The following is a 22,765-nucleotide window of genomic DNA, read 5'->3' on the forward strand; positions in this document are numbered from 1 at the left end:
AGAGAGAGAGAGAGACAGACAGACCCCTCAAACAGTGGGGAGCAGCAGGCAAAGGGAGAAGCAGGCTCCCCACTGAGCAGGGAGCCGGATGTGGGACTCGATCCCAGAACCCTGGGATCATGACCTGAGCTGAAGGCAGACATTTAACCATCTGAGCCACCTAGGGCCCCTCCCTTTGAATTTTTTAATAGCCAGCATCAAGTTATGTATATAATAGTACTCAATAAATATTCACTAACTTACTGATATAATGAGCAAGTGTTTTTGAAGTAAGTTCAAAGTAGCATCTTCTAGCTTAGAGAATCGTGTGTGTGTGTATGTATTCAACTTGCCTCACAGTTACTGAAATTAATGAAAGTGATAGTACATATTAGGTACAGAAAGGTGGCCCATTTTCCCTACCAATTTTGCAAAACACAAAAGGCAAGTCTCAGTCATTTGTAACTACTTCGCGAATGAGATTGTCTTAAGGATAAGTGAGTCACACTCTCCATGAAGGGAACATTTCCATCCAAAACCAAATGCACAGATACCCTATTATTTATGCTGAAGTGGAATTTGGTATAATCTGGCTTTTTCCTGAGCCAATTCCAGAGGAAGCTTAGATGCCTAAAGACATGGGCTCACACCTGTAACATAATCCTGTGGACACCCAAAGACACTCTCAGAGCAGTCCTCGAGGATGTATTTAATGTGACTTTCTCTTTGCTTTTAGAAAAGCATTCCATTTTATCAGATGGACAAAACCCCTCAAAATCTCAAGTGACAGGGAGAGGAGTGTAACTTCTCCTCAAAGATAAATATGGTTGAATTATTCAAATCCATGTCCTCTTAACTCCTCTACAGAAAGAAAGAGCCAACCACTGTTGCAACTTTGAAAAAAGACATTTGAAAGGACATGTTGCTTATTTCTTTTTGAGCCTTAAATCCTCATTTCATTCCTCTTTGCCTGGTCAAAAGATATGTTCTCAAACCTTGCCCGTGAAACCTTCCTTGCTCTTCTCCCCTACTTTATCAGTCCTGGGAGTGGCGTCACGTTTTCCCACCATCCCAAATGCACCTCTAACCTCTGTCAGAACATTTCCTATTTGTGGAGCACTTACTCCGAGCCAGGCCCTGTGCTAAGGTCATTACACACATTATCTTATTTGTCATTCACAAAAGTCGCAAGACTTGGGTAATGGCATTTCCCCATTCTGCTTATGAGAAGTCGAAATCAGGGAGAGGTTAGGTACCTTTCCCAAGGATATCCAGCTCAGAAGTGGCGGTAAAGCGTCCACAAGGTGGGATATGTTTACCTCTAACCAATGAGCAATACTGTAATACTTTATCTGTCTCCTTGTCCTCCATCCTGTGAGCTACAGGAAGGTAGAAAGAATGTCTTATTTACCTTTGTCACTTCAGTGCTTGGTATTTCATGAAGTAGGACGTGACTGGGGGAGGTGCGCAGTGAGGAGGAAATGAGGATGTTTCCAGAGGTGGGGAGAAAAGAAGTTTCACACAGAGCATACATGATCCAGGTCTTAAAGAATGAGCAGGAATTTCCCTAGCGAAACAAAAAGCATATTCCCCCTCCCCTTACCTGCCCCCAAAGTGTTTTTGTTTTGTTTTGTTTGATTGTTTGTTACCAAAGTGTTAATTGCACTGTTTTTTTTTCACTGAAGAAATTAAGTTACAAATGAAGTTGTGTGCCTGTTAGCAAAGAGAGTTTTGAATGTCGCAGTCTTTTTTTCTGGTAGAAAAGCCACGTAAGGTATATAGTTATCTGCTGCTTTGATTACTAGTTCTTCTTTCTATAACTGCATTTTGATATGTGTGAGGGTTTGTGAAAGGAAAACCTGGGAAGCCACCATCGGAGCCATAGACTTCCCCAGGGATCACCTAGCAGGGCTTAGAGATGGGAGAGAAGGAGGAAATTTATGGGCCCTGGGCCCCGAGATAATAAACATCACACAGATTGTTGAAGAGGCCCGAAACCAGGAGAGGGGAAAATATGCTTAGAAAAAGTAGGTGGTGCCAAGAGAAAAAGGAGGATCCAGGAAAGAGCCAGAGGAGCATAGGGACATAGATGGAATCTTCTTGATTTGCCCCAAGAACATCATCAGGGAGACCAGAACTTACCTTTTTTTTTTTTTTTTTTTACAAAACTGCTGGTCAGAAAAGCCTTCCAAAGACGTTTCCAAATGTTCTCCCTTTTCTGAATTCAGCAGAGCCTGGAGGATTTGTGCTGTCCACTCCCACCTCCCCCTTGCCAGCTCGTCCTCCCTCGAAGCCCCCTGTCCTAACTGCTACTGGCAGGGCAGGTGGACGTTCTAGGCCTCGTGGCAGGAAATGCAGACCCCCGTCCACTTGTCTTCTGTCTTCTCATCAGTCCCATGCTGGCACAGAGAGCTGCTAGTGGTGGGCCTTCCACCTACCCCCGGGAACTCAGAGAATGAGAGTAGCTTCTCAAAGTGACCATTCCATCCACACATTTGCTTCGACAACGTGTCTGACAATGGGTAAGACGTAGGAAGAGCAGGGAACGAGGGAAAGAGAATATATAATCCCGAATATCATAACTTCAAGAAAACTACAATCTAGTTTCAGAGGGAAAAAAATAAGACATGTTGAAAAGAAATAAGCCCTAATTTTGTTCCCGAGTGAAAAGCCCAGGATGAATTCCCCTAATTTTAGTCACTATGAGCTGTTACAGGAAGGGAAGTTTTCATAGAGAATATAGGAATTAAGCTAGGCCATGAAATCAGAGAAAGATAATTTAGAGGACAGAAAATGGGAAAGCATTCAAGAGAGAATAAAGGTCATAAGTAAAGATGTGATAGTGGGAGAAAGTTTGGGTGACATGAACTTGGGAGAGTGGAGAGGCCCGCCTAGATGTAATGTTGGAAAGTAATGGGATAGAAAATTGGATGGATGAAGGGTAGGGCTAGATTATAGATTAAATCACCCAAGCTTCTATTAAAACCCAGCCACAGAAGGAAGAGTTGCTCCATAATTCGGGGTTTTAGGCCTGTGCCGTGTTTTCCTCTGAGCTATTTCCTGGCAGAATCACACGGGAGCTGTCACTCACTTTCTCACTAGAAGGGGCTTACACCAAAAATGGAAGCAGCTTTCTTTAATGATGGTTTTATTTAATTAATGAAAGCCCCCCGCATGACATTCTTAGACTTATTCCTTCCTATTGGAAACCAAATCAATATAAACTATTCCTGGTTCCAGAAAAATTCTTTTTTCTGTATAATGCTGTACAGACAGGGAGTTTTCATTGAGCAGGTTTTGGGGGGTGGTGGGGACTTTTGGGTTTTTTAAACTAGTTTATAAAAGGCAGATATTCTTTTTTTTTTAAAGATTTTATTTGTTTATTTGAGAGAGAGAGAGAGAGAGAGAGAGAGCATGAGCAGGGGGGATGAAGGGGCAGAGGGAAAAGGAGAGGCAGGCTTCCCACTGAACAGGGAGCCCAGGACCCCGGGATCATGACCCGAGCAGAAGGAAGATGCTTAACTGACTGAGCCCCCTACGTGCCCCAAGGCAGATATTCTTTAACCCAATTTTTTATTTCTGCTAATTAAAAGTTTTCTGTGGGCTTAGTTTTATTATGATGTCTTGCTTTAGGCACCTTTAAAAAAAACTTCATCTGGATCTTTCTAAAGTTCTTATTCATTAATTGAGGGTTTTCAGGCCTGTGCTGTTTTGGTCTGAGGAGGTTCAAGTATAATCAGATTAAGTCTCCCTTCAGTGACAACTGAGCACGTTCCCAAGATCAGCACCACTAAGAAAGAGTCTTTGGGGCAGTACACAGATGCTGTTATTTCTCATCATGCTGAAGTATATAAAATCAAGAAATATATTTATTCACTTAAAACAACACCTCATTGAGCAGATCAATATAAAATGCACCCTATACCTAGCAGTAGGTGGTTTGAACATTTTTGTGATTAGTGCAATCCATTTTCCAAGCTAAGGAAGCCAGGAGATTCTGAAAGTGAGCCATTAACTGTCCGCAGGGAGTGAACAGCTCAGTGCACGAGAAACCCCACCATTCAGGCCTCAGGGGCCCGGGATTTTCACGGAGCCTCTTCTGCCAGCAGCTGTGCCTTCTCCGAGAGTGGCTTGTCCCCATGACCAAAAGCAGCCAGCATGCAATGCCTCATGTAACCCTAACCACTAACAGTAGTGTAATTTCCAATCTGCAGGTGCAAAAACTGAGGCCCGAGCAAGTTAACGAATCATTAACTAAGCAAGAGTTACGCACTTCATCGAAGCTCAAATCCTTGTCCTTTTCTCTCATATACAATCTTGGATTTTGTTTCCTCATTTGTAAAGTGCAACACTTGGAGACTGTTTTTAAGTAGACCGCCCTACCTGGAACTTTTAGAAGTGTTAACATTCCTCAATTGTAAATGAGTGTTTTAAATAGGTACCGTTACAAACGACTTAACAAAAACACAAGTTTTTCATGAAACCTGCTATACCCAGGGAGCTCTGTGGAATGAGTGTTTCAGGGGGAGCAAATGAGGAATGTAAATGGGAAAGAGATTGCAGATCTGCTCTGTGCCCCAAATGGGACCCAGTATCTATTTATTTTTGCCATTAAGTCCTGTGGATGCTAAAGATATTAACAGCTGGTAGTATGTAAATTATCCCAATTTGCTGCTTCTTGAGGTGAAAGGTTGTGTGTATTTGGGCTGATATAACTCCATTGCCACCTAATTGCCATTATAAATGCTCTTGAATTATAGAAACCAATATAAGCACCTCGATTTAAATATTTATTTGCAGAACCTTAAGTAGTAGCATTGAGCTTCACATTCACCCCTTGGGGTGAGCTGAAGAGGTACAGATTCTATATAATTGTATATAATTTGTCTTCTGCCCTGAGACAGAATCATGCCATGACTGGGGAATATGGGCCCTTGCTCCTCTGAGGAAGAAGATTCACACCCTGTAAAGAGCCATTCTGGAACTTAAAGAGCCTGGGATGCATTGTGTGAAGGGGATGGGCATGTACCTAGGGCAAAACATCCAAGTGGCTCCGTGTTAGAATAAAAGATTGTGAAAGAAGAGTAGGTTTGTCTTGGATATGGACTTACAGAGCACTGTTAGCCAGAATGGGATAAAGCAAGGACACCATCTTTGGTTCAATTCCTTTTTAAGGATTTGTTCACAGATGTATTCATTCCAGTGAACCTGAATTGAGGTCAGCATCACAAGCTCCTATGACATCCTTAGTTCAAAGTGAGGTCCAGATTGGGTGCATGGATCTCTAGAACTTTCCTCTCTAGCTGGCAAGTGTCCCAATTATCACCTGGCTCTCTCGGGAGCCACTCCTCAATTATGGTGAGGCATCTGTTTTTGCATTTGTTTAAATTATGCCATGTAAGTTACCAATTCGGTTCAAAAAATTTTGAACTCCTATGATACGTCATGAACTCTGAAATCGACGGAGGAGGGAAAGATGGCATATTCTGTTTGAATACAGCTTTGCAAATACAGAACAGTATGGATCTTGAAATCCTACATTTAGGCAGAAGTGTAGTATGCCCTGAATTGTAGGGATCCGTGCAGAGAATATATCAATTAGAATTTTTGCTACGTAAAATAAAAGTATATTCTTATAATAAATGTAGTTAGACTTTAGAGCATTTTATACATATGCGGTGTTGTCTTTCTTGATTTTCTAGTGGTGGTGCAGGATAACCTTCTTGCATCAGACTTTTTATGTAGGTGGCCATGTGCCATTGCAATGAGACAGCTTAAGTGCATTTCAGGGACTCTTGTATCACCAACCTCATCAACTGGCATTTACTGAATTCAGGCACTATAAATAATACTTACATACTTTAGAGAGAGTGATATATGCGAGCATGTTTTCACATAAATAATGTTGAGGCCATTTTTTTCTAGCTATAAGAAAATAGGAGCTCCCGTATAATGGTTTTGAAACTTAGTGTCTCAAAAGGAGTATAAAAACAACTCTGCAGTTCCCCATGCTCATGGAAACCTTCAGTCCTTAGGCAATGGGTGAAATGGGAAAGGCTTCTGTAGTTTGCCACTGAACGTTCCCCGGTGTCCTAAACACATTATGGCCTCTTTCATTCCAGCCAGAGGCAGAGGTACCAGTGTGTTTTGGGAAACAGGTCTAAACGCCAGGGCATCCCAAAGGATTAGCTGCTTTTACTTGGAAATTAGCAAATGGATGTCCAATTTTTAATTATGCACAAATTTCAAACTTTCTATCAAAGTCAAATTGTGCTGATGTTAGTCAAACCTAATCTAGGCATTGATTCAAGAACCTGCTGATGGAGTAAAAACCACACGGAAACTTGTTAACAAGAAGTACAATTATCTACATCTCAGCAAATAATGCCAGGGTGTCATGTAATATGCTGAGCTCAGGCAGCCCAGAGCCAACGAAGATCTCGTTCTTTTCTTCACCGTTAATGTTTACAGTTGGAAGCAACACATGGCTGCAATGGAAATGCTGCGCCTAAAAAGGGAGTTGTTGGCTTGATACCTTGTTTCCTGACACTGTGAAGCCCTGAAACAGCTACTTTCTTAATCATCTCCTGATAACATTGTGTTAGAACCAGAGGGGAGCACATGGCTGTTTCATACAAGCAACAACCCTGGGAGAGTTTCTGCGTTGTTTAGTTATTTTACTTCTTGATAGACATGCTGGGGTGTTAAAAGCATAGGACTGAAAGTTGTGAATTATGGGTCCTTTTCTTTGTTCTCCTGCTGGTTTCTTCAGGGTCTACGTAGGCACTGTTTATAGATGCGGCTGGCCTCCCAGATGCCTCCTGCGTGCTAGGCACCCTCCGAGGGCTCCCAAAGCCTGTCCCATCCATCAGCAGACTTTACTGAGGCAAATTGTTACGTGCAAAGTCCTAAAAGGAAAAACTAAACAAACATGGAGAAGCAGGGAAGCATGGCTCGTTAGGTAAGCATTGTACATAGCAAGAGACCTGAAAGAGAAAATAACCATTATTATTATTCTACTCTCTGTGTGTAAATATGTCAACTAAAGGGAACAGAGTTGAAATCTAGGGTAGATCTGAGGTCACCACCACATCATGCACTACCTAGGATGTATCTGTGCATTCCTGAACAGGCTCTGATAATTTGGGTGTTAGGGCTGCTGCTTCAAAGCCGTGTGACGTTGGACTAATTGCTTAAATCATCTTTTAAATAAGGGCAATCATCTCTGCATCATTAGGTTGTTGTGAAGGTTAAGATGAGATGCATGTAAAATGCCATGAACTTATCAAATACCCCGATTTTCATTACTTTTCCTTTTTCCCTGTGTATCACCTTCTAGTTCCAGAGTAATTTACAGGTAACCCCGTTGTAGAACATGAGCTAGATACCGAGAAGATTGACTGCCCAGGTGGAATGCACAAATAATCAAAACCTGGGTGTCATCTCCCTCGTAGAATTACGTATCTAGTCTACGTTCCCAAGACTAGGAAAAGAAGAGCCCTTAAAAATCGTAGCAAACAAATGTCAGTAGAAGATACAATGAAACCATTGGACGGAGGACCGACTTCTGTGACCCACTTAAGAATAAAGATGCCTTTAAATGTGGAGGTGGTTTGTCCTCAGGCCTCCCACACGAAGGGGAGTGCTTGGCTGAGTGGGGCTGTGTTGTGACTCCTTTTCTCTTCCCAAACTTGTAGCTGCTCCTTGTGTTGTAAATCGTAGCAGATGGCTTCCTTTTACACCCGCGCTGTCAGTGGAATGTAAATGCGTCTCCTCACAACACTGAAAATACTGAGGCTGTGTGTTTAATCTGTGCTTTGCAAGCAGAATGACCCTGAAAAGAACATGAGTACTGGTCGCGTTTGGAGGATTGGCACCCATCCTTGTAAACAGAATTGGGGAGGGTTTTTCTAGCCTAGTGACTAATCACGGTTTTCTTCCTGAGGCTCTTAACACAGCCCTCTCCCTGAGGACAAGGAATCTCAATGGTGATTGAATAGAAAAGTTACGAGACCCAAGGGAAATGTTTTTTTAAGGGTGGGGGGAGGAGTGCTATTCTGGCGTGTGGGAAAAAGAGGAAAGAGATACACTGCATCACAACACTGAAGAAACTTCATTTGCGGGTTGAATTCTCAGTTCCAAGTCTCTTGGGGGAGTTTAGAAAACAAAATTTCCTTTTGATTCAGATTATTTAAGTTAGTAAGAGGAATACTCTTCTCACAGTCACTTCAGAATTCAGAAAAAATATATATATATTTCAGTATAACACAGGATATGAAAATATGTAGTGATCAACAAAGATTATCCTGAAAAAAATTCCCCTTACATTTTGAGAATATTAATAATAAATTTTATAGAAGTAAAATATAATCAAATACTGTAGCTGGATTATGTCATTTCTTTTAAAACTAATCCATGAACTGGGTAGTAAGCAGAAAATCTGATCTTCTATTTTACTAAAATACTAAAAATTATCACTAAAAATTAGTCCATGGCAGAAGAAGAGGAGTCTTCGTGTGAGTTCTCCTTTGAGCTTTTTGTAGGAAAGGAACAGAATACTTGGCCTGTCCAGGTCCTGTCTTTTCCCAGCAAGGATCTCCTAAACTATTATTTCAAAAGATAATGCAGACAATTTCAATATTACAATTAATATATATACTTGGAGATCCAAAAGTATAAAATAACCATTTTGGCTACATTGTCTGATCTAATTTTATAATAAGCTATTAAATTCTGTGCTGAATTTTTACCTAGAGTTAGGGCAATTTTAGTTTGGCTATATTTTTTAACTAATAGGAAAATGCTGTTAGACTTTATTTTGTCCCGCCTAAAAGATTGTTTTACATTCTTCATCGCTAATATAAACATATCTTTTTCCCCAGTTGTGTTCTTGGGCATTTAGGTGGACTGTTAGCAAAGTCAAACATAATGTTTTCCTGTGTGTGTAGTGTGTGTGTTTTAATCTTGCCAATTAAAAAACCTACGGACTTTACCAAATGGCTTATTTGGAATTTGAAAGCCTGACTTCTGAAAGAGTTCTTTATTTCCAAAACTAAATACTATTTTAATACAAATCTTCACCATGTGAAGGTTCCTATCTTTGCTGGCTGTAAGATACCTTGGTGTTTTAAACTGCTTACAAACTCATAAATTTTCGTAATGTTCACTTGGGATCTGACCAATTTCAGTTTCAGAGTATCTATCTCTATTTAGACATACCACGTCTCCAACTCTTTTGGACAGAGAAGGCTGTGCAGTGAAAGGACTCCCATTAAAGCAAGCTATGTGTCTTTCATCGTGCACTAGGCAGACTTTGAAACGGAAAGTCCAATAATTTGATGTAAACAGACAATGACACCCGAAACGGCTACTTCTGAGATTCTTTAAGAGAAGGTGCAGGGTGGAGACATTCATCAATGAAATGGTGGAAGAAAGGGTTTTTATTTCTATGTTTGCTTTTTAAAATAAGAAGAGAGTAAATGGCACACTGGATGATATAAACAAGGACTTCAATGACAAGCTGTCTGAGTTAAAGTAATATATTTTACGTGGGTGACTTGATGCCACACTTTATCACCTACACGAGGGGAAGCCAATTTGAGTCTGGTCAATAAAATACAACCTCCAGAGCCGGGTCGGGGGCACAGCTGACAGTGTGGTGGAGCCTGGTGGTTTGGCATCCCCTATGGCTGGGACACAGCCGGACTTGGCCCTGCTGCCCATCTGGGGGATGTCGGATGTTTCGGTTCTGTTTGACTCATAAACACTTCTGCAGGTATGTCAGGAGGGATGGGACCGGTGGCCCTTCATGCTCCGGTAATTCAACGCAGGTCTGAAGCATAAGTGGGACTGGTTATTCCAAAGCTGGATTTACTGCAGTCTCACAACTGTTGAAAATTGAACTCCATGTGCTGCAAAGCAGGGGTGACGGGGGCATCTCATTATAGGAGGCAATTTTTTTCCAGAGGCTGGAATCTCTGCTGAATTACTGAGGGACTTAGTCAAATGTAGACTTGGACCAAATAATTTTCTGATAAGTTGGCCATAAATCCTCAGTAAAATAAGCTTGGTGTTCTCAGCATATCTATTGGCTTTTTGATCATTTTTATGGCTTTCCTTTTGCTGGTCAAATTATCCTTATATGCTCCTAAAGCTCTCTGACATGGATTAAGTCAACACAAACCAATAGACCTTCATTACTTTGGCAACTGGTTTTGATTTGGGGGCAATAAATACACTGACACAGACTAGATTACCTTTGCCAGAAGGATATGTGATAAGCCATAAGGATGTCAAGGATCCGGCACGCTTTTTCCTGCATAATGTGAGAAGGAATTAATAGCAGCTTTTGGACCAACTGAAGAAAGTTGGAAAGAAGAAAGAAATCTGATAGAGAAAAGAGCCAAAGTGCAGCTTTTAGGTCAAGAATGAGGAGGCCAGTGGATCATGGGAAGGTTCACGAACACCCGCTATGTGCCTGGCACTGTGCTAGGCGCTGGCAGACAGGGTTAGGGACAGATAGATGAGGAAACTAACATATGATGTAATCCATGAATATCTTAGTGTCTAGTAGGGGAGATAAGACCATCAGCGGGAACAAGACTTACAGGGCAATAAACATATAAAGAAGCGAGAAATCAGCAAGATCTGGAACAGCAGAGGAAGGGATAGTGGAAGAAGCAAGGTCTACAAATTGGGGGTTTGGAGGAATTATTTGCATTATAAACATTACTTTAAAAATATTGTTCCAAGTTTTTTGGGGGGGTGGGGGAGAAATTGAAACCTAAGAAAATCAGAAAAAAATAGTATAATGAACACATGTATACGCTTCCCCCAGCTTTGACAATTTTTTTTAACATTTTGCTACCTTTGTTTACCTCTATGTGTATATACGCATTTTTTTTGCTGCTTATTTAGAAAGTAGGTTGCAGACATTTTAACATTTTATCACTATTTCAGCAAGTATCTCCAAAGAAAAAGACTTCCTTCTACAGCCACAATACTAGTATTCCATTCAAGAAATGTGTCATCTCCCATGGTCAGATTTCTCTATTTATCCCGATAAAGTCCTTTACAGATTTTGCTTTCAGTTCAGGATATAATCAATTGCATTTAGTTGCTAGTTATCATGTCTTTTTAGTATCTTTTAATCTCAAAGTCCCTCTGCCTTTTAACTCATTTGCTAAATATTCTCTTGTTTTTGACATCATGTATAAAAATTAATTGACATGGAATGCCTGAGTGGCTCAGTGTGTTAAGCTGCTGCCTTCGGCTCAGGTCATGATCTCAGGGTCCTGGGATCGAGCCCCGCATCGGGCTCCTTGCTCAGTGGGGAGCCTGCTTCTCTCTCTGCCTCTGCCTGCTTCTCTGCCTGCTTGTGCTCACTCTCTCTGACAAATTAAAAAAAAAAAAAAAAGATCAATTGACATATGTATCAGTCACCTTCTAAAACCTATGCATGGGGGCTCCTGGGTGGCTCAGTGGGTTAAAGCCTCTGCCTTCAGCTCAGGTCATGATCTCAGGGTCCTGGGATCGAGCCCCGCATCGGGTTCTCTCTGCTCAGCAGGGAGTCTGCTTCCCTCTCTCTCTCTGCCTGCCTCTCTGCTTGTGATCTCTCTCTGTCAAATAAATAAATAAAATCTTTAAAAAAAAAAATAAAACCTATGCATGATGGCAGAGATAGGGTATAAAGAAATTGACACCCTTTTCTGCCCCACCCCCAGGTTGGTGAAGGTCTCTTGGCATACAAATAGCAAGAGGAGTAAACATTTGAAGCGGAGACATCTGTAACAAGGGGTGCAGGTTATATGCTAGGGAAGTACCCGCAGATAATAGACATGAAATCGCTCCTGTGAGTCCGGCCCTCCGCTTCTCTGAGGGGGAGGGAACAAAGCTTCCTGGAATGGTGTGGAGGTGCGTTCCATGCCCAGGCTGGGTAAACACTTTGCTAAAATTGTGCTGCCACTCCTCACTCTATTTCTTCTCCATTTGTGGCTCTGTGTACGCACTTAGCCCTCCCTAAAACTTCTCAGGCAACAGGATGGGTCCCAGCACCAAAGCCACCTCTTATTCTTCCTACCACTGGATGCTGCCGCCACCCTCTGCCTTCAACACCTTTCTTTACCTCATTCTCCCACTGACTTCCTTTGAGAAACTTTAAGGGGGTCATGAAGTCCACCTTCCTAACCCTTTTCTCTTCTTTGTACTCACCTGGAACATCACCCCTCTCTTACAGAACTGTGGCTGTTTATACAGCCACTGCAACCCCCAGGCATAGCACTAAACAGTGAGTTTTTAAAAGACAGTGACTGGGCACCTGGGTGGTTCAGATGGTCAAGCCTCTGCTTTCGGCTCAGGTCATGATCCCAGGGTCCTGGAATCAAGTCCTGCATCGGACTCCCTGCTCAGTGGGGAGCCTGCTTCTCCCTCTCCCTCTGCTGCTCCCTCTGCTTGTGCTCTCTCTCTCTTTCTCTGCCAAATAAGTAAAATCTTTTAAAAAAAATAAAATAAAATAGAAGACAGTGACTATGCCTTTAAATTCCAAATGCCCAGGACCTAATATGCTGTCTGAAACATTGAAGGCATTCAGTAAAAATTTATTGGGTGAGCAAATATACATTCACTACCAATCAACTTTCTGGGCTGTTTTTTTTTAAAGATTTTATTTATTTATTTATTGAGAGAGAGCGAAAGGGAAAGCATGAGCAGGGGTGAAGGGTAGACTGAGAGGGAGAAGCAGACACCACGCTGAGCAGGGAGCTCGATGCAGGACTCGATCCCAAGACCTTGGGATCATGACCAGAGCCAAAGGCAGACACTTAACCAACTGACCCACCCACACACACTTTCTGGGCTATTATATAGATGTCTTCTTATGACTGAAAAGGATTTAATATTGCATTAAACAGCAATGAGCATTACAAGTGTGGGAGTCAATAACAATCGATCAGCCCCTTTGTGCAAAATGCTGTACCTTGTAATATTGAAAAGTTCCAGAGGAAATAGATACTCATTTCTTACCATCCTAAGGGGAGAGGCAGCATTTGGCCAAACCCACAGTGAGCTACTAGAGCACGTTCAAGTGCACACTACATGCTGTGTAAAACTGGGTACAGCTTGAGACACGCATATGGTGAGCACTGGGTATTGCTGTGTAAGAGACTCTGGGAGACAAGACACATGGGCTTCCCTGGGGAGGCTTTGCGGAGTGCAGAGAACGTGCTAGTGGTGTTTTAAAAAGAGGCAAAGTAGGATTGAATAAATGGCTTGCTTCAGCATGGAGAGGTGGCATTGACAAGAGCAGATGACTCCTATCTGAGCAAGGTCAAGTCAAGAGAGTGGCTATGCAGGAAGGCAGGGTGCTGGTCGGGCTGTACGGGATGGGTGTCGTTCACAAGGAAATGGGGGACACGAATAAAGGGCTTTGTGTTAATTCATAGCAATTTAGGTTTGGGTTGGTTAGGTTTGCTGTAGTCAGCTCCCACGGCTTTCCACGCCAGGTAGGCAAGTGATTTACTTTTTTAATTTTTTTTTCAAGATTTTATTTATTTATTGGACAGACAGAGATCACAAGTAGGCAGAGAGGCAGGCAGAGAGAGCGGGGAAGCAGGCTCCCTGCCGAGCAGAGAGCCCGATTTGATTCGGGGCTTGACCCCAGGACTCTGAGATCATGACCTGAGTCAAAGGCAGAGGCTTAACCCACCCAGCCATCCAGGTGCCCTGCAAGTGATTTATTTATGTATTATTTATTCACTACTTATTTTTCATAGGGCTGGCTGGGTGGTGTCGATTCTAGGGGGAGACACAGTGGTTAGAGGATAGTTTAATTACTCAAGTAAAAGAAAAATCTGTGTATTAACCCGGCTGTGACTGGGAAGGCAGAAGAGAGAAATGGCAGAGTGGTGGGGAACTCAGGTCCAAGCAGGTCGGGGTGCGGAGTGATGCAAAGGGAAAGCACATCAGGCTGACACCATCTCCCCTGCAGCGGGAGTCTGAGGACTCTGCTTCAGTTCCTCTGTCAGACGCATGCTGGGCTTTGCATTTGGTAAGAGCCCCAAGTGGGAGAAGTCCTGTGTGGATGAAGTCTAGAGCTCGTGGCGTGCCGCTGGACACTCCCTTCTGTCAGAGGGCAGTCGTTGTAGTGTCTCTGTGGGACCGACTTTGTTCCAGGCACTGGGGAGACAGACGGACACAAGGGAGACAAGCACGTGCACCTCGATGGCGCTTCTGTTGTGGTGGGGGAGACGTGAATGAACCCCAGAGATGTCATAGGGTGTTGTGTGTTAGGGAGAAATAAAACTGATCGCAAGTAGAGGATAATCGGGAAGGCCTCCCTGAGAAAGTGAGAGAAAATGATCGTCCCTCCCTGGTTGGGTTGTTAAGAATTAAAATAGTTTCTGTGTGCACAACATCTGGTAAACCCCTGACCCTGGGTGGGCAGAAACCGTAGCTATTATCTTGGAACAATAAATTTCCCAAAAAACCCAAAACAAAACAAAAAACATAATAAGCTCTTGACTGTGGGCTGCTGGTATTAGTTCTTGTGTGAGACAGAGAGAGAGGAAGTGTTATTCATAAGGCCTGTGTTCCTAGGAAAACAATTCTATCCCTTATGCCACCCGCTTAAGGAGAGAAAAATACAAAGGCAGTATATCCAAACTTTTAGCTTCCTCTGTGCTCCTGCCTAAAGTCTGACCTTAAGCAAGAAGGAGGTTGGAGACATCAGGGCAAGAATTACAGACCCAGTGCCTCAACCATCAGGGATAGAGACAGTTTCGCTCACCTCTGTATTTCTAGCTAGCCTTCCATTCGTACAGAGTACGTGATGGACAATTATTTGTTGAACGCAGCTTTAAGCGTGTCCTTTTGTGATCAACAGCACAGGGCATTTCACATCTCAGAATAATCAAACTCTTTCTCGAAAGGTCCACAGGAGGACACACGCCGTGCTTGGGCTAATGCATAAAAGAGGCTGATGGTTTGAATTGAGCTAGAACATCACACACGGAGCCTTAGGCTAGTTCCTATTTCCTAGTTCCTATCTCTCGTCTATCTCCCATGGATCCACACCAGATTTCCAAGTAGCTATTCCACGGTTTTCAACAGCCCAGATATGGAAATCCCTTGGGGAGAGTCCCGGGACGGCACCTTCCAGTTCTGCGATTGGCCGAACTCTCATCTCAGCCTTGCTCTTCTGTCCCCAGACCGTTGTGACAACTCCCAGTCAGTACAGTCCAAAGGGAGTGTGATTACTTGGTGAGAATTAGTGTGAAAGACTTCAGGTAGGCATCCCTTTTCCAGGGAGGGACTTCAAATGCTAGGCGCGGTCTTACACAGTCCTGGGAGGGGGCTGGAGCTCACTGCGTTCTCATCCCCAGGAATCCCCAGGGAGAGCATGAGTGTTTCCAGGAGAAGCAGAGCAGGGGATGAGGAGGCGGGAGCAGTACTAAGGAGAAAATTCTACTCCGCATTGCATGTCCCCTGTTGCGTGCCTGCCGCTCCGGGGGAAAGGTGCGGTAACCCTGCGATGTCTACCTTTCCTCTACCTTACTAACCCTTTTATTCAGGGAGAGGCGTGTCTGGCTGAATCACCCCGTCACTGTGCCAGGACACTTCCTAAGTCTTCTCTTTTGGCTTTCTGGGACTCTCCTTTGCCCGCTTATAACGGTAAAGTGGACAGTGTATTCATGGTTGGAAATTGGCTGCTGCAGCAAGTTTAATTTTAAAAACAGAGTTCTGGCATGTTTTCAATATTACTATGGAAATGGCTGTTTCTAGCAATTCACTGATAAGCTCTAGTTCAAGGACATAAGTCTGTGTGGGAGGTTTTTAACATCCATCAAACTGAAGACCTACTTATTGCAACAGTAATTCACAAGAACTGCTCTCCTCAGTCTTAAGTATGGAATATTCTTCTCTCTCAATCTTTCTCTCTCTCTCTCTCTCTCTCTCTTTTTTTTTTTTTTTTTTTGTTAACTTGCGGGAAGAGAGCCATGTCCTCATTTTGCTTTGGATACATAGATAGGAGTTACATATTATAACCAGCTGCTTTTTTTTTAAATTATTTTATTTATTTATTTATTTTTAAAGATTTATTTATTTATTTATTTATTTGACAGACGGAGATCACAAGTAGGCAGAGAAGCAGGCAGAGAGAGAGGAGGAAGCAGGCTCCCCACTGAGCAGAGAGCCCGATGCGGGGCTTGATCCCCGGACTCTGGGATCATGACCTGAGCCGAAGGCAGAGGCTTTAACCCACTGAGCCACCCAGGTGCCCCCCCCCTTTTTTTTAAGATTTTATTCACTTATTTGACAGACAGATCACAAGTAGGCAGAGAGGCAGGCAGAGAGAGAGGAGGAAGCAGGCTCCACGTTGAGCAGAGAGCCTGATGCGGGGCTCGATCCCAGGACCCTGAGATCATGACCTGAGCTGGAGGCAGAGGCTTTAAGCACTGAGACACCCAGGAGCCCGTATAACCAACTTTTTAAAAACACATATTTAATTTTCACTATTAATCACTAATTCTCATAATAGGACATAATGGCCTTACTTAGCTACTCATGTAACACAAAACAGCACAAACTAGTTTCAGAAACTCCTATTGAAGCTGGAACATAACCAGTGTTCAATGGGCACGTTCAAACATTTTAACTTCCCATCTTGAACTGTCTCTAAGTATTTTTACATAACATGTATAAGCGAATTCTAGGAAGGACTGTAAGTAGTTCACTGCACAGTAGTGTTTTCCAGTAGCCAATTTTAAGCCACAAACATCACCACTGTTTAACCACAAACATAATTTTCCCTGATGTTACAAAACCCAGGCGCCAGAGAAAGAAGTTCTAACAGGTGGTAACTGTAACATCTGTCCTTGACTGTCCCCGCCTTAAGGCAAAGCTTCAGTGTTTTCTCTTGGAAATGTGAGGTCAAGTTTCCCAAGAAACTCTAGAATGTTTTCTCTTTTTCCCAGGCTCCTTCCAATGTGTGCATTGTTTTCACATCCTTCTGAGTGCTGTCACCAGCCCTAAATATTGATGATCTTGATGCCCCAGATCTTGATGCTGAGGACAGAAGTGGTCTCATTTTTTATTCTTTCCAGACAGGCCAGCTCAGTCTGTGTTTTCAAAATTAGGTGAACTGTTCTGCAATCAATTAATGAGGGACCAGTGGACCCTGATGTGCCAGACTCCCCATCAGCATGGCCCCGGTGATGATGCGCTGGCCCTCGGCGTCCCCAAGCTTGGCCCTAGGTGCTGACATTTCCCAACAGCTGGTCTGTGGCTGGGAGGAGGACCAGGGACACCAGCCAGGGAGGGGTCACTACGGGTAATGATAAACAAGAGCCACGGACAAGGGTTAAGTCCATGCCTCATGAGCCGCTGTCTAAATGCCTGAATGCTACAATACTCGGAACAATTCTTAACCTGCTGATTCCTAGCCCCACTTTACAGGTGGGGAAACTTAGCCTATATGTAAACTACACCAGTGGCAACTGCATTTAAACCTATTTCTGTTTGTTTAGCAGGTGAATCTTGCATCTCCTTTAGAAGGAACACAGTATTTAATTCCCTTTAAAGAATTCAAAAAGAGCTGGGCGGGGTGCGGCGCCTGGGTGGTGTGGTTGGTAAAAGGTCTGACTCTTGGTTTTGGCTCAGGTCATGATATTGGGGTTGTGGGATCGAGCCCCACATTGGGCTCTGCACTCAGCTCGGAGTCTGCTTGAGATTCTCTTTCTCTCCTTCTGCCTCTCCAGCTCATGCGCTCTCTCTAAAATAAATAATTTTTTTAAAAGTATGGTTCTAGCATATTCCAGCATACACTCAAGTGAAAAGAATCATTATAAGGCTTAACAGTCTCTCCTCAGCATTCCAGAGTATACCTTTTCCTTGGGTCATACGTCAGCTACAACCAGAGAGTCAGTGTTTCAGAATGAATCCTCTTCAGCAAAAAAAAAAAAAAAAAAAAAAAAAAGGAACACTATTATTTTATTCTGCAAACACAGAATTCAAAGTAATTATGGTTTCAACTAATCACATGTAAAATATACATTTTAAAAATATGTAAACATAATAACCGAATACAGATTGTAGCACGTCATTAAAAAAATCATCTTACAGGAAACGCGCAATTAATTTGGGGTCTATCTTTTCAGAAGAAGGTTCCTCAGAAGTGCAGTGCGAGTGAGGGCACAGGCCAGCCGGGCAGGTGTGGCTCTACGTCCGTGCTGGTTTTCAGGACAGTCCCGCGCTTGGAGGCCTTCATCAGTCCCCAGCAGTTTCAATTATCAAAAGATCCATTCCAGGGCTGTGTATTTTAAGCACAGCTGAAGAATAGCAGAGCAAAAAAGGCCTTTCAACCATGGGAATTCAAAAGCAAAGGGCCCTCAAGAGGCGATTTCAAAACCCTCCTCATTCAGCTTTATTCCAAAGCTTAATGACATGCTCTATGTGATAGAGTTGGGCAGACTGTTTCATCAAAACCTTTATCTGGAGCTCGGAATCGCAATATCAGGTTTGTAGGCTGGCTCCCTTGGCCATACCACAAGGTACTGAGGGAGTACTAGTTTATCTCTGACAAGTAAATAGAATTGGGGAGGGTGAGAAATGGCATAGAAATGGCCGCTTGCATTTTTATGAGTTGAGAACTTACCATAGGCCAGGTTTTGTGTTATTTTGCATTCATTTTATTGCTTTATTCCCAACCTTTGATATCAACAGCAATCTCCAGTTTTATAGGTGATGCAAATAAGTCTCTAGGAGGCAAAGTGACCAGCTAGCGTTCACACGTCCCATGGCAGGGAGTGACAGATGGAGCTGCCTTTCATGCCTTGAGTTGGTGCTTTCATTCTTACCGCATTTCTGAGAACAGTGAAGCCCCTGGAGTCAAGGGTTTTTGATGCCTCCTGGGTCAAAAGGAACATGAGCGGATCAGCCGTCTGGTTTGTCCAGAGCTGTGGTTCTCATGAAGCCTCAGCCTATGCCCAGGAGTCCCTCTCCCTGTCCCGCAAGGTCGGGGATGGGGACCTCCTCTGCTGCTTTAGCTTCCCCAGTGCAATCGGACTCAGGAGAAAGGAGAAGGGCCCAGAGGAGGCCAGAAAGCAGAAGCAAACCAGTTTGTCTCTTCTCTGCTTAGATGTAGACGCTTACAACCCAGTGGGGCAGGAGAACCGTCATTTCCTCCTGAAGATGACAGAATTCACAGGACAGATTTAGAAGACGCCAGCATATAGGAACAAGAGTGTACATTATCTGAAGGTCCCTAGATAATACCAAGGGTTTTTGCTGGTCAGAATCCGTCTGTCCTTCTCAGACTTTTGACCTTTCAAGGCCAAGTCTATGGCTCTATTCAATTTTCCCAGCCCACAGCTATCTTTGCAGATATAGGAAGTCATGACTCACAGAAGGACATAGTACGGCAGGAGAACGCCCCCTGTAGTGGAGGTAAACCATTTGCTCAAAAATCACAGACTCCTGTGATTCTAAATTCTCTATCTACTTTACTCCTAAGCTCCTATAACTGAGGGATGAAAAGCGGTTACAACCCAGAGTTTTTTACAGCAATGTGATAAGTGGAGAGGGAAGAGGAATTATGTCTGTCTGCTAGCACGACTTAGCTGAATGCTTTCTGAAACCAGCTCTTCCCAAACTGAACTCCTTGTCTTCCTACACAGACCTGTTCTCTCCTCCTACACCCCCATCCCAGCTGAGGCTATCCCCAGCCACGCAGTCATCTAATGTGGAAGTATCAGCCATCTTGTCTCTCCTCTGCTGTTCCCCAGCCTCACACAGTCTGAGACGGAGCAGCTCTACTTCAGAAATCTCCCTCAACCATGTTTTCCTTTCAATTCTCATTCCATTGGTAAATAGAGACCTAGGTCATTGCTTGTCATGACTAATAAAACAAACTCCTATTTTCTCCACCTCCAGTTTCTTCCCCACCTTCACTGTCACCATCTGTCACCCTATAACCAGAGCCAAATTAATAAAACACAGATCAGATCTATGATGCTACTGCTTAATTCCTTCAATGCCCCCCTCCATACCCTGCCTCTGACTATAGGACAAAATCCAAATATCAGTGTGGTATTTAAATTTCTTGTAAGATCAATCTACTTTATAGATCTATGTCTTACCAACTTTTAAAATCCTTTCTCAGTTCAAATACGTACATTCTTGGGCAATATTTTTGGTCATGTTGGATTTCTTACTGTTGACGCAAACTCCAAAGAATTTTATGTTTCCTTGCCCTTTTTATTTCAAGTTGTTCCATCCAAATAGAATTTCCTGCTTGAAATATTTGAATGTTCTCTCATCCTTTAATGAACAATCACATGCTTCATTCCAATATGACTTCACCTACACCCCAATAGAGTTCATTTATAACACTATCATAATCTATATTTATACTGTATTATGATGATCTGTGCATGTGCATGTGCATGTGCGTGTGTGTGTGTGTCTCCCCTTCCTCTTCTCTCATCACCAGAATCTGAGCTCTAGATTCCAAACTTTGTGTAGGTTTGGTGGGGGTTGGTTTGTTTTGTTTTGTTTTGTTTTGGCTCTTTTTTCTTTTCTTTTTCTCAGATTTTATTTAAATTCTAGTTAGTTAACACACATTGCAATATTGGTTTCAGGAGTAGAATTCAATGGTTCATCACTTTATATACTTTGATTTATCTTTGCATTTTGCATTTTTATTTCCTAGCTCAATGAAGTGTTCATAGCAGATGGTCAATAAATATTGTTGAATGAATGAACAAACTGATGAAACTCATCCGAGCAGAACTGGTAGTGAGGACACCCGGAACAACACTATGAAGAGATTCAATATGATTTTAATTGTGTGATACTTTGAACCAAGGCACATTGAACAACAACAACAAAGAAGACTACGGAGAGTGAAGATATTTAAAATGCCCTAGGATGTTCAAATAAACAAAGTTTCCATATATATTAGTAGCTTGGTTTCGTAATGTGGGGATGCGTCAGAGAGAAAGTTAAATGAAGAGGTGAACTGGTTTAATCCCACGTTTACTGTGACAGAACAATTTCTTTAAAAATCAGTGTAAAAATTCACATAGTGACTGCTCCCTGTCTTTCCTGTTGCTCTGCAACCAAATCATGGATGCACGTTACCCACTGCTCGAAAGTGCTCGGCAAACCCGGTGGAGGGAACATTAAAGAAACCATTGTGTACGAGCAACACCCTTGAGATCCCAGGATCCAGCTCCTCCTGACAGGGCTTTACCTGCAGTTTTCTGTTTCTAGATGTTTGGGTTGACATCAAACTCCTGTGTTTTTACAACAGTTCAATTGTCACATCAAATCCAAATCAAAGCAATGACTGTGGAAAGGGCCGACGGGACTAGCTCGCGGCAGTTCCTCCTCTGTCTCGGGATCTTTCCCACGAGACCCAGCTAATTTAATTTGCTTCTTCTCCCCACTCTGCCCCCCACCCCCACCCCATCAAAAGGCTGTAAAGCAGCTATTCCTTCAATCCAAAACCAGAGCTTCTGACAAGGGAGGGAAGATACTGTGGATGATGTGTCTGTATAGATGTAGAACTATTTTCCAAATATACGTGTCTTTTGCCCTTGATGTCATAGGAATGATCCCAGTCACAGAGATGAAGACTCAGAGTGAACTGAGTAGATGTTTCACGCCACACTTTCTGACTCTAGACCTTGGCTGTTACATCTTTAGTCATTTTCACGTGCACCTGGGAATAAGAAAAGCTGACTTCCCTTTCAGACCTTGGTCTTTTTCCAGTACTGAGTGGCATCCAAGTTCTGGATGGTTTTCATTCCGAGGTAGTTCCAGTGTCCTGAACATTTACTTTTTCCTATAACTCACCATTATTCACTCCTTCCAGTTGGCAGGTGACTTGATCACGGACATCTTCACCGCTGTTGGCTCGATGACGTCAGCCTTGTTGATCCTCTTTCTGGCTGTGGTGGCTTCTGTGATTGCCTCCAACAAGAGGGCGACTCAGGGAACCTACAGCCCCAGCCGTCAGGAAAAAGAAGGCTCTCGAGTGGAAATGTGGAGCATGATGCCACCTTCTGCCATGGAGAGGCTGATTTAGGAGCCTTCTGTCTCCCTGAGACAGAGATCCGCACACTGTGAACGTGATGACCGCACCCGAGCGTCTTTCCGACCTACCTGGGCTCATCAGTTTACAACTGGGCTTTCACGGGAACCGTGGGAAAGATTCCTTTGGCCACCTTAAAGACTTTCTGGTTCAACCTGACATCATCATTTTATTATATTAGCCGATCAGTCTCAGAACAATGTTTCTGTGCTAGTAATTTCAGCCTCATAATTAGCAAAAATATCCTCCAGGGGATAATGTCTTCTGGGAAAGGCACTAGTGCCTATCATGTAGCTTTTTACCCTGGCACCTGGGGACCGCTTTCTTAGTTTGCCCATTAACTGGCAACTGCATTTTTTTAAATACAAAAACTACAAGACGCATCTCTCACCCTTCTTATCATGTGGTGAAAGGTTGTAGTTGTATACCTATGATGAGATGCACATTTTTGCCCTTTAATCATGGACTGACATGGATGGAACTAGAGGGTATCATGCCTAGCGAAATAAGTCAATTGGAGAAAGACAACTATCATATGATCTCCCTGATATAAGGGAGAGGAGATGCAACATGGTGGGTTAAGGGGGTAGGAGAAGAGTAAATGAAACAAGATGGGATTGGGAGGGAGACAAACCATAAGTGACTCTTAATCTCACAAAACAAACTGAGGGTTGATGGGGGGGAGGGGGGGTTTGG

General features: G+C 43.1%; 1 protein-coding gene across 2 annotated transcripts in view; it reads left to right on the forward strand.

The window, feature by feature from the left end:
* The window catches only part of LOC111151161 (crumbs 1, cell polarity complex component), a 137,287-nt gene extending 115,224 nt beyond the window's left edge, over window positions 1-22,063 (forward strand). For both annotated transcript variants that reach the window (XM_022508957.1, XM_022508958.1), the window contains one exon: window positions 21,851-22,063. In XM_022508957.1, coding sequence (XP_022364665.1) covers window positions 21,851-22,063 — 213 coding nt within the window. The remainder of the gene's footprint in view (window positions 1-21,850) is intronic.
* Window positions 22,064-22,765: the final 702 nt, after the last annotated feature.

The sequence above is a fragment of the Enhydra lutris genome, unplaced genomic scaffold, assembly GCF_002288905.1.
Source record: "Enhydra lutris kenyoni isolate GAN:26980312 unplaced genomic scaffold, ASM228890v2 scaffoldscaffold25, whole genome shotgun sequence".
Lineage (NCBI taxonomy): Eukaryota > Metazoa > Chordata > Mammalia > Carnivora > Mustelidae > Enhydra > Enhydra lutris.